Source organism: Nerophis lumbriciformis, linkage group LG08 (assembly GCF_033978685.3).
Source record: "Nerophis lumbriciformis linkage group LG08, RoL_Nlum_v2.1, whole genome shotgun sequence".
NCBI lineage: Eukaryota > Metazoa > Chordata > Actinopteri > Syngnathiformes > Syngnathidae > Nerophis > Nerophis lumbriciformis.
Genome location: NC_084555.2, coordinates 34,667,501 through 34,683,732, shown reverse-complemented (window position 1 = coordinate 34,683,732; position 16,232 = coordinate 34,667,501). Strand labels below are relative to the sequence as shown.

General features: G+C 38.3%; 1 protein-coding gene across 3 annotated transcripts in view; it reads left to right on the top strand.

The window, feature by feature from the left end:
- The window catches only part of ttll5 (tubulin tyrosine ligase-like family, member 5), a 161,427-nt gene that overhangs the window by 45,239 nt on the left and 99,956 nt on the right, over positions 1–16,232 (top strand). For all 3 annotated transcript variants that reach the window (XM_061968736.2, XM_072913676.1, XM_061968740.2), the window contains exons 12-13: positions 4,475–4,556; positions 7,325–7,386. In XM_061968736.2, the coding sequence (XP_061824720.2) occupies positions 4,475–4,556; positions 7,325–7,386 (144 nt within the window). The remainder of the gene's footprint in view (positions 1–4,474; positions 4,557–7,324; positions 7,387–16,232) is intronic.

Sequence of the window (16,232 nt, the reverse complement as noted above, 5' to 3'; positions counted from 1 at the left end):
TTTAATCCTGCATCACCAGATTCCTTTGCAACATTACATGATAACAACTTTTAAGTTTATAGGCTGTGTTATGTTTGTTTTGTTATATTCTTTGTGGATGAGGCGGCCAAATGGCTCTTTTGATAGTAAAGATTACCAAACCTTTGTCAAGAGCGGCTATAGCATTGACTGTTTCAAGTTGCTAAATCAGCTACTGGGCCACAGTGAGCCACCATAGTCTAGAAGTCCTTTGTGGGCAGCATGGCTCATGTGTCTCCCAACTTGAAGGTTGCGGATTCGTTTCTCAGACCATGTCGAAGTATCCTTGAGCAAGATACTGAACACCCAGTTGTTTTGATGCTGCATCATCAGTAAGTAGAGGTGGTAATAGTGTCAATGCTCTTAGTTAAATTAATTGACCATTTACATCCTTATTTGGGACCTGATTTACGTTTGTACTAAAGGTTTGTGTGTGCTAAAACACGTGCAAACCTGATAGCACACACAAAGCAGATCTGCTAAACGTGTGTAAAGTGGACTGCGTCTTTTAAGTGAGCAGAATAAGGCATGCAATCCATTTTGCGTCTCTGTCTTATGAAATATGCAGAATATATGTTGATGGTCTAAATACCCACAATATTGGGAGGAGAAGATGCAGATATAATGATTTAGTACGCGCTATGGGATTTATCAACACTCATCGCTTTTTTACGATCACTATTTAGTGTTTTATTTACCACGTGTCAGAAAAATGTGCAACCTGACAGGTCAACACACAGGATGAGTGCTCGCATTGCAAAGACAGGTGATGGACAGACGAGAATCCTCCGTCCTACGTGTGTTTGTCAACATTTTGGACGGTCAGAAATAAAAAATATTAGACATATCGTTTGTTCAACAAAATCCTTTTATAATTGTATAGCTGCTAGAGCAGTGGTCCCCAACCTTTTTGTAGCTGCGGACCGGTCAACACTTGAAAATTTGTCCCACGGACCGGGGCGTGGGGGTATTTTTATTTTTATTTTTTATTTTTTTTGTCATAACGAAATACAATCATGTGTGCTTACGGACTGTATCCCTGCAGACTGTATTGATCTATATTGACTAATTGTAAGTGTATCTTGTGTTTTTTATGTTGATTTAATAAATAAAAATTAAAAAATAAAATTTTCTTTATTTATTTATTTTTAATTTCTTTTGCGGCCCGGTACCAATCGATCCACGGACCGGTACCGGGCCGTGGCCCGGTGGTTAGGGACCACTGTGCTAAAGGACTTAAGGGGCTGATTAAAACACATTCAATTGATGTGTTTTGGTGTCCTTGAGTATTTATTTGATGATGTTTGTTTTTGTCACATAGAATATATATTATTCAAATATTTCTTATTTGAAAAAAAACTTTAAGTTTGCATTTTTTGCGTCTTGAGCGGAGTAAGTGCAGCCTCTCACGAATGAGCGCATCTTCAGCGGTTAAAAAAATAAAAGGTGGTTTCAATGGAGATGCACTGTACTGTAGGACTGATTCTAAAGCCCATAAAAAGTGGTAGATGTCTCCTGCATGTTTGAAAACAATGTCATTTTGTACTGCAAAGACTGATAATTTTTGTAGTCAATAAGCCAATCAGTGACCCTACAGATGTTTTTCATCTGGATAATGTTTAGCTTTTAAATCTTACATACGTTATTAAAAGCAACTAATCCTGCCCAGACGGCTATTATTAAGTGCAAGTCATCACTTGCTGTCACCCGGCCTTTTGTGTGTTTAACAGTGGCATTGACCTGAGATGCTTGAACAAACAGCGCGGCGGTTTTGAAACCTCCATCCTCCCCTCCCGTCTGTTCTCAACACTGTCTGTTCTTTTGAAGTGCCATTAAAGGCTCGTGTTTTTTCTTTGTCTTATATTACAGCCCAGCTTTGGCCTAACCCTGTAAAAAGTGTGCTTTTTGTGCGTGCACTCTGCTTTCCAGTATGACACTCCCCAGAGCAGCGCACATGTTCAAGGGCCCCATTCAAAGGGTCACACTGCACTGAGTATCAGTGTGGGAACCGCGTGTAAATGCTGTAATTTTAGAGCACTGACCCATTTTATCCTTTGGTACCTCGGTGTTTGTTGGTAATCCATTCCAAAAGGTCTGGCAAAAACCGAATCAAATAAAAACCAAAGCATTTTTTCCAAAAGAAATCATATAAATCCAATTAATACGTTCCAGAAACATACACATTTGAACACAAAACACATTTATAGAGAACAATTATAATTATACATGCAGAAAACAATGCGGCATACACATAAATGACAAATTAAATGGATGCATGAACATTTAACATCCCTTTTAAAGGCCTACTGAAACCCACTACTACCGACCACGCAGTCTGATAGTTTATATATCAATGATGAAATCTTAACATTGCAACACATGCTAATACGGCCGGGTTAGCTTACTAAAGTGCAATTTTAAATTTCGCGCGAAATATCCTGTTGAAAACGTCTCGGTATGATGATGCCTGCGCGTGACGTCACGGATTGTAGAGGACATTTTGGGACAGCATGGTGGCCAGCTATTAAGTCGTCTGTTTTCATCGCAAAATTCGTAGAATGCACCCCTTGACTGTTGTACCGGATAACACACCGGTGTTTCATTGTTCACATTCCCGGAAGATGACAGTCAAGCTTTACCATTGGCCTGTGTAGAACTGGGACAACAGAGACTCTTACCAGGAGGACTTTGAGTTGGATGCACAGACGCGGTACCGTGAGTACGCATGCAGCTGCGGCTTCCAAACATTTGATCGCTTGCCCGTACGTGCGTGCCGCTATGTGCATGTCACGTACGTAACTTTGGGGAAATATATGTGCTGTATGAACTTTAGGGAGGTGAACGGTACTTTGGGCTGTGGGATTGAGTGTGTTGTGCAGGTGTTTGAGTTGTATTGGCGGGTTATATGGATGGGAGGGGGGAGGTGTTTGTTATGCGGGATTAATTTGTGGCATATTAAATATAAGCCTGGTTGTGTTGTGGCTAATAGAGTATATATATGTCTTGTGTTTGTTTACTGTTTTAGTCATTCCCAGCTGAATATCAGGTCCCACCCGCCTCTCACAGCATATTCCCTATCTGAATCGCTCCCACTGCCCTCTAGTCCTTCACTCTCACTTTCCTCATCCACGAATCTTTCATCCTCGCTCAAATTAATGGGGAAATCGTCGCTTTCTCGGTCCGAATCGCTCTCGCTGCTGGTGGCCATGATTGTAAACAATGTGCAGATGTGAGGAGCTCCACAACCTGTGACGTCACGCTACTCGTCTGCTACTTCCGGTACAGGCAAGGCTTTTTTATCAGCGACCAAAAGTTGCGAACTTTATTGTCGATGTTCTCTACTAAATCCTTTCAGCAAAAATATGGCAATATCGCGAAATGATCAAGTATGACACATAGAATGGACGTGCTATCCCCGTTTGAATAAGGAAATCGCATTTCAGTAGGCCTTTAACTTTATTGAAAGCTCTGGTTAGAAAAGCAGGGAGAAGGGGATGGATGAGCACACAAACAGAGGGGGAAGTAAGGGCACACAAAAACCACCTCTGTACATTGCTACAAGATATTTCTTGAATGCAGTAGTGTTTTTCACCTTTATTAAAGTGTAGGCACTCGTGGTATATCCAAGAACGTACGGACAACTACACTGCTCACACAACGTTATTTGCATCAACTGATGCAGTGCTTTATGGCACAACACATCACTCTGTCATGACTCCATAGCAATATGCTACAACTCACAACTTTATTAGGCCTCATGGTGTATATTTCAGCTCTACTCAATAAAAAAAAACAGACACTGAGTCCCCAGCGCGTGGGATTCTTTGTTTGGGCACTACAAACAGACTAGTTTGTTAAGCGTGATTTGATCGTACGATAATTAAGAAGGCATACGAAAACCGGGACAAACGTTGGGCAACAATTTTAAGGAAAGTGGGTTGTACAAAAACTGAGACAACACAGTCTTTTAATGTGGAGTTCAAAATAGCTCACTCCAAATATCTAATGACATGATGACGTTGAGAATGTTGTTCTTCTTGTTAATATATTCTGACATTATGTAGACGGGCATTATCTTCCCAGCGCTGGTGACATCTTGGACTTGATGTACAAAACTATTTGAAGCCGCGGTTTGTTTTCGATCCTCCGCCTTACATAAGCATTTTCATGACAGATGAAATGTGTATGCACTTAGTTCATGTAATAGAGCCAAGCCCTCAGTAGCACCCTTTAGTGAATGTTCTCTCGTGACTGACTGAGTATACAACATGCATGTAATCTATAGCAGAGAGACGTCGGCCATGTTGCCAAATGCCACATAATAGAGCTCTGATAAAACTCTGGAAAGCCCTGTGACTTTGATACTCCTTAGTTTTTATTTGCAGCCTTTCTATTGCTCACTTTCCAAGTCTGTGGTGAAAAGCTTTTGATTGGTTTTGTCTCTGTCTTTTTGTAGAACTTTATGGATTTGATGTGCTCATTGACTCCAACCTCAAACCCTGGTTGCTGGAGGTGAACCTTTCTCCATCCTTGGCCTGGTGAGTGACATTTTCCAAACTGTTTTAGTCATTCCTTTGTTCTTTTTTTAGGGTCTGTTAACATGACATCTGTTATTTTGTGAATAAAAAAGTGTCTAAACATTTTTCAATCACCTTTGAAATTGAGGCAAACTTTTCTGAAAACGGAGGGCATGTACATTAATTCATGAGTGGTGAAACATATGGCTGTTGTATGTGTTCTGCTCAAGATAACAAGCTTCATAACATTTCCTTAGTGAAGTGTACATTTACACATTACTCCTATAACTCAAATTTATGACCCAAATATATGCAGAGTACGGTCAGCGCCGCCTTAATGCACAGGCTTACTAGGCTGAAGCCCAAGGGCCACTGAGTTTAGGGGCCTCGCACACAGACGTGCACATTACTCACAGTCATTCACAGGAGAGATATTTGGGAAATAAATGATTTAGAAACAGTTGCTTTGTTGGTGAGTGAGATCATAAACGTTTTTAAACACTGCTTTTGTAACAATCCGTTATCCTTTGGCAGTGTGCGTGTGTGCTACTCAGGAGTAGCTTACATTATGTCAGACAAGGAAGACATTGGGTTACAGAGGTGGACTCTCTGGGTGGACTGGCCATGGGGAGTTTAATTCACTTTCTCTCTTTTTCCATGTGACAGACCATTGCAGAAGCAAAAATAGCTGATAGAAAGTCAATGAATTGACAGAGTGCTTTATGCTAAAATTTAACAACAAACTTTTAAACACTGTATCAGAATTGCCTCTTACAGTCTTTCCTCATGTATCGCTTTTAATTGGTTCTGGACATTACCACGATAACTTAATTTCTGTAAAATAGGAATCACTAAATATAAATCCAATAATTTCATAGCAAGAATATAGAAAATCCTGTTTACTATCTTCTAAACAATTTCTTTAACATTACGAGAGCCAACATGACATGAAATAACACAATTTAGTCATCTTTACACTCTTTTAATCTAATACAGTAATGCTGCCTGAGTCTGAGCCAATCAGTGGCCACGATACTGAACAGCGTACTACTGGTTTGTTTTCCTCTAGTGGCCAACACTACTGTAATATTGACATATTTGTTTATTTAGACATTTTATGCTTTAAAATGCGTAATTAAGAACCATAACATTATGGAAAAATAAGAAAATATCACCATAATATTAGCGATCTGGTGAAGCCACAATATTCGAAGCTCAAAGTGGCAAGGGACGACTGTACCGTTATATTCATGATGATAGTGTTGAAAAGGAATCCTAGACCAGTCTCTGCTGGTTTAACAGTTAGAGTGAGACCAAAATGCTGGTTTAATCCCTGTCTATGTCAGAAATGTTCTTGAGCAGTCGGTAGCCCACAGTCGTTTACTTGAATCTTATTGTTGTTATTTTGCACTAAAAATAAATGATTTATGTATTCTTAATTATCCAAAACATACATCTATATAAATTCAGGTTTGGAATAACTAGTATTTCAATTCCATCCAAGAATCCATTTTCTAATGCTTGTACCTCTGCTGCAATCTGGTTGAAGGCGGTGTACACCCTGGACAAGTCGCCACCTCATCACAGGGCCAACACACATAGACAGACAACATTCACACTCAGATTTAGTTGCAATTTAGTGTTGCCAATCAACCTATCCCCCAGGTGCTTGTCTTTGAAGGTGAGAGAAGGCCACAGTACCCGGAACCGGCATTATTGCATGTTTTGTTGATAGTTGAAGGTTGGTGATGTTTATGTCCAAGTTCATTCATTCATTTATTGTTTTTAAATAAAATGCTTTTCTTGCTCAAAGAGTAAAAACTCATTTTAATTTCTGAAAGAAACACTTGTTTTTGTGAAATAGATTACCCCGCGATTAGATTTTTTATGCACTCTGCAACCTCGGCGGTGGGGTTGGGGGTGGAGGGCTTAGGTAAAACATTAGGTTAAAGCGGGCCTGATTACCATGGTACCTTAGTTTTTCAAACCTGAATCATACAAAAAGTGAAGCATGTTTTCCTGTAAGAAATAATGTAAATCCAATAAATATTAACACAAAACACATATTATAGAGAATAATTAAAATTGCACATGCAGAAAAAAAATGTAAGTACATATAAATGACATATGTAGTAATTAATACACAGACATTTACATCACTTTTACCTTTATTGAAAACTCTTGTTGAGGAAGACAATGAGAAGATGAGAGAAGTGGAAGCCACACGGACGGCACCTTTGTATTTAGAAAAGAACTCGTAGCAGTGTTTCTCACCTTTTTTTTTTTTTCCATCAAAGTGCTGACACTCACAATTTTATTTGACCCCATGTTGGCTTATTTTGCTGCTCTGCTCAATTTGAAAAAACACAAGAGACTGAATTTGGGTACTTGATTCTACGGAATCATATGCAGGCAAACTTTGTTATGCATATTATTTGGCCATATATGGGATAACCGAGACAGTATACAAAGATCAGAGGCAAAATTTTGGCAAAAATTGTTGTTGGACACCGAGTCATATGGAACATGGGGTGTACGAAGTACCATTGTATTGTATTTTATTGAAACAGGAAGAGTATGCGATATCTCTGTAATTATTAGTATTTTTACAGATTTTTAAAAACATTTCTCTCATGAAAACAAGCCCTTGGTTATATCATTCAGATAATTTATTTCAATTTTGCAACGAAAACAGTAATTGTGTTTGTTCTAACTGTAATGAAATATCAATGTTTTATTTATTTATTTATTTTTTTCTTAATATCTTTTTTCCCTCTACTTATTTACAGTGATGCCCCTTTGGATTTGAAGATAAAAGCCAGCATGATAGCAGACATGCTCTCACTTGTGGGTTAGTGCACTCTAAAAATATGACACAACATACATTTAATCCCAAAGTTTGTGAATTATTTCATATCCTAATCTTTTCAATTCAGTTAGCAAGCTAATTGTATCCAACCGGTATATTCTAAGGACTGTAGTGGATTACCTATTCAGTCAGTCAACTAATCATTGCAGAGATTTGTTTGTGCACATATCAGTTTTATGTGTGTCATGTTAAAATGTGTTTTTCATTAGCAAAATCTCATCTAGCTAAAAAGAAAATCGTTTTTTATTTTTATTTTTGGTATTACTATTTTTTAACATAAAATTGTAATTTCAAAAGTACAGATTGTTCAGCTGAACATATTTTATGTGAAGGTCATGCCTGGCTGCCTGGCAGGATATATTGATGTTGTCGGTGGCCATGCCTGTCTTGTTTGATTATTTTTAGATTTGCCAATGCACAATTATGATTTTAATATATGTAAAAATGGACAGTACATAATAATGCACATTTGACACATACATACAGTGGGGCAAAAAACTATTTAGTCAGTCACTAATTGGGCAGGTTCTTCAACTTAAAAAGATGAGAGAGGCCTGTAATTTTCATCATAGGTACACTTCAACTATGAGAGACAGAATGGGGGAAAATAATCCAGGAAATCACATTGTAGGATTTTTTTATTTATTTATTCGCACATGATGGTGGAAAATAAGTATTTGATCAATAACTGTAAGTCTTCACAAGGTTTTCACACACTGCTGCTGCAATTTTGGCCCATTCCTCCATGCAGATCTCCTCAAGAGCAGTGATGTTTTGGGGCTGTTGCTGGGCAACACGGACATTCAACTCCCTCCAAAGATTTTCTATGGGGTTGAGATCTGAAGACTGTCTAGTTCACTCGAGGACCTTGAAATGCTTCTTACCAAGCCACTCCTTGGTTGCCCGGGCGTTGTGTTTGGGATCATTGTTATGCTGAAAGACCTAGCCACGTTTAACCTTCAATGCCCTTGCTGATGGAAGGTTTTCACTCAAAATCTCACCATACATGGCCCCACACATTCTTTCATTTACACCAGTGGCCCCCAACCTTTTTGTAGCTGCGGACCGGTCAACGCTTGAAAATTTGTTCCACGGACCGGGGGGGCGGTCCGTTTGGGTATGGTATTTTTTTTAATTTTTAATTTTTTTATCATAAAGAAATACAATCATGTGTGCTTACAGACTGTATCCCTGCAGACTGTTTTGATCTCTATTGATATATAATGTATATATTGTGTTTTTTATGTTGATTTAATAAATAAAATAAAAATATATATATATATTTTATTTTTATTTTTTATTTCTTGTGCGGCCCGGTACCAATCGGTCCACGAACCCGCGGCCCGGTAGTTGGGGACCACTGATTTACACGGATCAGTCGTCCTGGTCCCTTTACAGAAAACAGCCCCAAACCAGTTTGATGTTTCCACCCCCATGCTTCACAGTAGGTATGGTGTTCTTTGGATGCAACTCAGCATTCCTTCTCCTCCAAACACCACAAGTTGAGTTTTTACCAAAAAGTTATATTTTGGTTTCATCTGACCAGGTGACATTCTCCCAATACTCTTCTGGATCATCCAAATGCTCCCTAACAAACTTCAGACGGGCCTGGACATGTACTGGCTTAAGCAGGGGGACACGACTGGCACTGGAGGATTTGAGTCCTTGGCGGCATAGCGTGTTACTGATGGCAGCCTTTGTTACTTTGGTCCCAGCTCTCTGCAGGTCATTCAGTAGGTGCCCCTGTGTGATTCTAGGATTTTTGCCCACCGTTCTTGTGATCATTTTGACCCCACGGGGTGAGATCTTGCGTGGAGCCTCAGATCGAAGGAGATTATCAGTGGTCTTGTATGTCTTTCATTTTCTAATAATTACTCCCACAGTTGATTCTTCACACCAAGCTGCTTACCTATTGCAGATTCAGTCTTCCCAGCCTGGTGCAGGTCAATTTTGTTTTTGGTGTCCTTTCACAGCTCTTGGGTCTTTGGAGTTTGGAGTGTGACTGTTTGAGGTTGTGGACAGGTGTCTTTTATACTGATAACGAGACCAACAGGTGCCATTAATACAGGTAACGAGTGGAGGACAGAGGAGCCTCTTAAAGAAGAAGTTACAGGTCTGTAAAAGCCAGAAATCTTGCTTGTTTCTAGGTGACCAAATAGGTATTTTACAGAGGAATTTACCAATTACTTAATTAAAAATCCTACAAAGTGATTTCCTGGATTATTTTCCCCATTCTGTCTCTCATAGTTGGAGTGTACCTACGATGAAAATTACGGGCCTCTCTCATCTTTTTAAGTGGGAGAACTTGCACAATTGGTGGCTGGACTAGATACTTTTTTGCCCCACTGTATGTCTCAGCAGGTTGATGAAAACTAAGGACAAAAAGATTCAAAACATATAGTACACAGAATAGCAATATTTACAAAATTTACACCTCCAATACATATTATCTAGACCAAAAGGGAGTGTTCTAGATATAGATTAAAATCAACATATGTTTAATTTTAAAGTGTTTCCAATTCAGTAGATTATATTTGTTTAGTATTCTGTAATGATGACTCAATCATCTATTTTCTTTTACATAATTGACATAGAATACACTACACATCAGTAGAAAGAGCTATACGTCAATAGAGAATAGAAGTAAAATGCATGCAAACATATTTTTTTCAGTTCAATGAGATTTTGTTATACCTAAAGTAGTATATGTATTCCCTACTTAAAATTAGTTTACGATTAATGAGCGTGAGGAATAAATTGTACTGTTAGTTGTTTTTTGCCACAGTTTCTTTTTGGATTATGTAATGCGAGAGGTATGCATTCATATTGGCTCTTGCAGTTTGAATGTAATAAGTGAGTCACAATATCTTAGTATATTCTGTGAGATCCAAGAAAATATATTATCAAAGTACCTGATAAGAAAAATCATCATCATCGTTTGGTTTGTAATGATTGTTGACAATCACACTCAACCTGCACAGATTGTATTACCACATCTTCCAAGTCACATTTGGGTTATCATAGTAGTTTGCTTATATGTTCTAAACAGGACAGTACACAAAGAACAACTGAGGTCACAGAGAGTGACGTTCATTTTTAGTATTGGACTATAAAGCAACATCTTCATAAATTAAAGTCGGGGGAGCTAAGAGATCACAAATAATGATAATGACTTGATGATAAGTCACTGTCCGTAAGACAAGCAGAGATTTCACGGAAATCAATCTTTCGTTGTCAAGACATTTTGCTTAAAACCACAAATGTTAACTTAGTAGAGGCGCCAGTGTCAGTGGAGACACTTGGATGAGTTGTCTCTAATATGTGCCAGTCCATCAAATTGATGCTGATCCATTGTGAGATGTTGATGAAGTCATGATGTGTTGCTTGTGGTTGACTGTACGCTGTTTATGGTATGCTGTTTTCTTTTTAAAGAATTACTACTGCAATATGTTACATGCCCTGACACGTTTCTGACCATATGATAACACACATCTTTAATTACCTATAATTATGGTGATATTTGTGATAGTGCGCGTTTCTGTATTGTATGTCCTGACAAGCTGGATCAGTCTACGAATAATGCTAACTGAATCTTAAGCATGCAGACATAACAAATAGCAGCCGGAGGGTGAAAAACTGTGTTCAAGCAAGAGGCCTTTTTTTTAGTCTCCTCCCCTAAGAAATTATAGTGTATATGTGTGTTTTTTTCCAAAATACAAAAGCTCATTATCATCTTTTTTTTAGATTTCAGAATCTGGTAGAAAATAACCATAATAGTGATCTCCCCTGTTAGTAGGTGTCATATGTTCTTTTTTCTAATGATATTGAGGAGATGGGGTGTGTGTGTGTGTGCGTGTGTGTGTGTGTGAGAGTGTGTGTGTGTGTGTGTGTGTGTGTGCGTGCGCATTTCTATATGCGATTATGAGTGAGGCGTGTTGTGCCTTGAAGCAACCCAGTCTAATCATTAATGTTTAAGAATAATCAGAAATAGCTTGTTATCTTTAGAGAGAAATGTTACTTCAGGTCCAGGGAGATCAGCATCTGCTTGTAAAACATAGCTCGTCTTTTATGTATCAAACAAATCCAATCCATCCTTGGCAATAATGGTTACATCCCAGATCTGTAAATGATGACAGTATTGTGAAAGCATTCATTTTCTGCCTTTGTGTAGCTGACAACCCCATGGCATTGATGTACTGTATGCCTGTTCTCCCAATATCCTAAATTGCTAGTGTTAAATAGCGTGGGCAAACTTTAAATTGTCCATACTATTAGTGGGCGTGTGGGTGATCTACTAAGACTACGTGTGCAATTGATAAAAAGCGAAAAAGTGGTGCAGACCGCCCTGATGAGGATTTTGCATGTACAACTGTTATCTTTCGGTGTGGGTGTTGTTGGTCTGGACCATAGGATGCAGAGACGGCAGGCGAAGTGCAGGTAAAAATTAATTTAATGACAAAAACAAAAAAATGTGCAGCATGACTACAAGTTCTGGCATAGGAACGAACACACATGTTGCCAGAAGTCAGACGTCCGCTGCTATGGAAACATAAATCAATCCGCAGAATAAATTAGTCCCGGAAATGATGGAAAAGTTTAAAATATGGGAATATTGTACATATTGCATATTGGTATGATTGTGTCTGTTATTACATTATATATTTACTTGCAGCGTGTATATAAAACACTGATGGAGGGTTTTGAAGTTGTTTTAGAGGGCTTTGAAGGCTACAACGGGGACTCCCATTAGCCACATCTTTTAAGCGTGTTTTACCATCTTTAAAATCGTAAAAAAAAAGAAAGAAAAAAAGACGTGTGTTTCTTGTCTCTCATAATGATTGTGAAAAATAGGCAACATTCTAAAAAAAAGTGCAGTTCCCCTTTAAGTCATTCATCAGCTCAAAGATGGAATTACTAGACAGTGGACATACCTAATATTATTATATAATGTAAATGGTATTTTTTTTTAAACAGATCACACTTTTGAATTGATTAATAATGATTAATCAAAGTAAAAAATATTTGCTTGTATAAATATTAACTTTAAAAAAATACCCCAATATTCTGACAAAAATGCAATTTTACTGTCAGAATGTCCTATAGCAACTTTGTTTTTTTAATGTTATGCTAAATATACATAATGTATTTGCCCATTGCATATGCATTGACCCGATCACTGACCGTAGAGTAACCTACGCCACCTTTCAGGTAACCATCCACGGTTAAAGTAAAGGAGTATGTGCAATCAAACTAAATTGGGTAATAAATCTGCATTGATACTTTTTTTATTAGTAACGTGTTAACTTGGTATACAGTATATGACAGAAACATGTCTATTGTCAACACGAGCAGACAAGACAAGATTCTCTCCATCGTCTGTCATGTTGCAATGATTGCTTCCTAATGGCGGACAGCCTTTTGCGTGCCAGTTTGCACCAACATTTCAAACCTGCTAAATATAGACGCAAAATAGCAGTTGCAAAACAGTTTCATGATTGATAAATCACATTGCGAGCGCTCAATGTTTATATTTGCATCTTCCCCTCCTACTATTGTTGGCGCTCTATGATAATAATCAGCATATTTTCTGCAGACAAACACGCTTAAATAGATTGCTCTCTCTGTGTTGTTCATTTATGGGACGCAATCTTCTGAACATGAGCTTAGAACATCAGCTTTGCGTGCGCTGTTAAATTTGTACATTTTTAATACACGCAAACTTTTAGTAGATCAGGCCCTGTGTCAGGGGTCCCAAACATTTTGACTTGGGGGCAACATTGGGTTACAACATTTTTTTCAGGGTCCGGGCTTTCTATTTGTACAGTGTGTGTGTGTGTGTGCGTGTGTGTGTACTTTCTATATATATATGTATATATATATATATATATATATATATATATGTATATATATATACACACATATATATATATATATATACATATATATATGTATGTATATATATATACATATATATATATATATATATATATATATATACGAGTTGTAGAAAGTATTGGAAACTCAAGACACACATATATATATATATATATATATATATATATATATATATATATATATATATAAAAAACTCAAGACACACTTAAATATATATATATATATATATATATATATATATATATATATATATATATATATATATATATATATATATATATATATATATATTTATTTAAGTGTGTCTTGAGTTTCCAATACTTTCTACAACTCTTATTTTTTGTGATAGAGTGATTGGAGCACATACTTGTTTGTCACAAAAAACTTTTATTAAGTTGAATGTATTATGGGTCTACTGAAAATGTGACCAAATCTGCTGGGTCAAAAGTATACTTACAGCAATGTTAATATTTGGTTACATGTCCTTTGGCAAGTTTCACTGCAATAAGGCACTTTTGGTAGCCATCCAAAAGAAAGGAATGGCTAAATCAGGCTAGAATTAAGGTTTTAGAATGGCCTTCCCAAAGTCCTAACTTAAACGTGTGGACAATGCTGAAGAAACAAGTCCATGTCAGAAAACCAACACATTTAGCTGAACTGCACCAATTTTGTCAAGAGGAGTGGTCACAAATTCAACCAGAAGCTTTCCAGAAGCTTGTGCCTTATTGCAGTGAAACTTGCCAAGGGACATGAAACCAAATATTAACATTCCTGTATGTATACTTTTGACCTAGGAGATTTGGTCACATTTTCAGTAGACCCATAATAAATTCATAAAAGAACCAATCTTCATGAAAGTTTTTTGTTCCAATCACTCTATCACAAAAAAACAAGAGTTGTAGAAAGTATTGGAAACTCAAGACAGCCATGACATGTTCTTTACGAGTGTATGTAAACTTTTGATCGAGACTGTATGTATATTTGTATTTATAAGTATATGTTTATATATGTATATATGTATATGTATGTATGTATGTATATATATATATATATATATATATATATATATATATATATATATATATGTATTGTGGTACCTGATTCTCACCAAGACACAGGATTGGATTTGCAGCAAGCCGAAAAGGGCATTTATTGTACAAGTCTTTTTTAGGAAGGGCGGGGTGTGGAAGTAGCAAACTTAAAATGTCCATTAATAAACATAAATATCTCCCATCTGGGGCTCTCAGTCCTTCACACAGCACACTTCTTTAAAGGTCAAAGGTCATTGCCTATAAAACAAGAGAAACACAACATAGTTAAAACATTTCACCAGTAATGTCTTTAGTGGGGAAATAGTGGATGTCTCACTTACCGCCTGATGCACCTGCCTTGACACAGGGGAGAGCCAGACCTGAATGAGGCAGAGTTAAGTAGGGTTTGTAGCTGGGCCCCACCTGGCCGCACAGCTGGTGGCACTTCAGGCTGATTGAGCAGGTACAGGGGAATGTACCGCCCCTCGATGATGCGACCAAGGCTGGGGCGTTGTCTTCCGTGTTCCACTCTGCCTCCATGTCCTGTCTCCTCCCCTGTGAGGTGCCTACCTGTCAGGCGGTGCTTGAGTGAGACTCCACAGTATATACAGGTAAAAGCCAGTAAATTAGAATATTTTGAAAAACTTGATTTATTTCAGTAATTGCATTCAAAAGGTGTAACTTGTACATTATATTTATTCATTGCACACAGACTGATGCATTCAAATGTTTATTTCATTTAATTTTGATGATTTGAAGTGGCAACAAATGAAAATCCAAAATTCCGTGTGTCACAAAATTAGAATATTGTGTAAGGCTAATACAAAAAAGGGATTTTTAGAAATGTTGGCCAACTGAAAAGTATGAAAATGAAAAATATGAGCATGTACAATACTCAATACTTGGTTGGAGCTCCTTTTGCCTCAATTACTGCGTTAATGCGGCGTGGCATGGAGTCGATGAGTTTCTGGCACTGCTCAGGTGTTATGAGAGCCCAGGTTGCTCTGATAGTGGCCTTCAACTCTTCTGCGTTTTTGGGTCTGGCATTCTGCATCTTCCTTTTCACAATACCCCACAGATTTTCTATGGGGCTAAGGTCAGGGGAGTTGGCGGGCCAATTTAGAACAGAAATACCATGGTCCGTAAACCAGGCACGGGTAGATTTTGCGCTGTGTGCAGGCGCCAAGTCCTGTTGGAACTTGAAATCTCCATCTCCATAGAGCAGGTCAGCAGCAGGAAGCATGAAGTGCTCTAAAACTTGCTGGTAGACGGCTGCGTTGACCCTGGATCTCAGGAAACAGAGTGGACCGACACCAGCTGGACTGCTGCTGAGTGGTCCAAAGTCATGTTTTCTGACGAAAGCAAATTTTGCATTTCCTTTGGAAATCGAGGTCCCAGAGTCTGGAGGAAGACAGGAGAGGCACAGGATCCACGTTGCCTGAAGTCTAGTGTAAAGTTTCCACCATCAGTGATGGTTTGGGGTGCCATGTCATCTGCTGGTGTCGGTCCACTCTGTTTCCTGAGATCCAGGGTCAACGCAGCCGTCTACCAGCAAGTTTTAGAGCACTTCATGCTTCCTGCTGCTGACCTGCTCTATGGAGATGGAGATTTCAAGTTCCAACAGGACTTGGCGCCTGCACACAGCGCAAAATCTACCCGTGCCTGGTTTACGGACCATGGTATTTCTGTTCTAAATTGGCCCGCCAACTCCCCTGACCTTAGCCCCATAGAAAATCTGTGGGGTATTGTGAAAAGGAAGATGCAGAATGCCAGACCCAAAAACGCAGAAGAGTTGAAGGCCACTATCAGAGCAACCTGGGCTCTCATAACACCTGAGCAGTGCCAGAAACTCATCGACTCCATGCCACGCCGCATTAACGCAGTAATTGAGGCAAAAGGAGC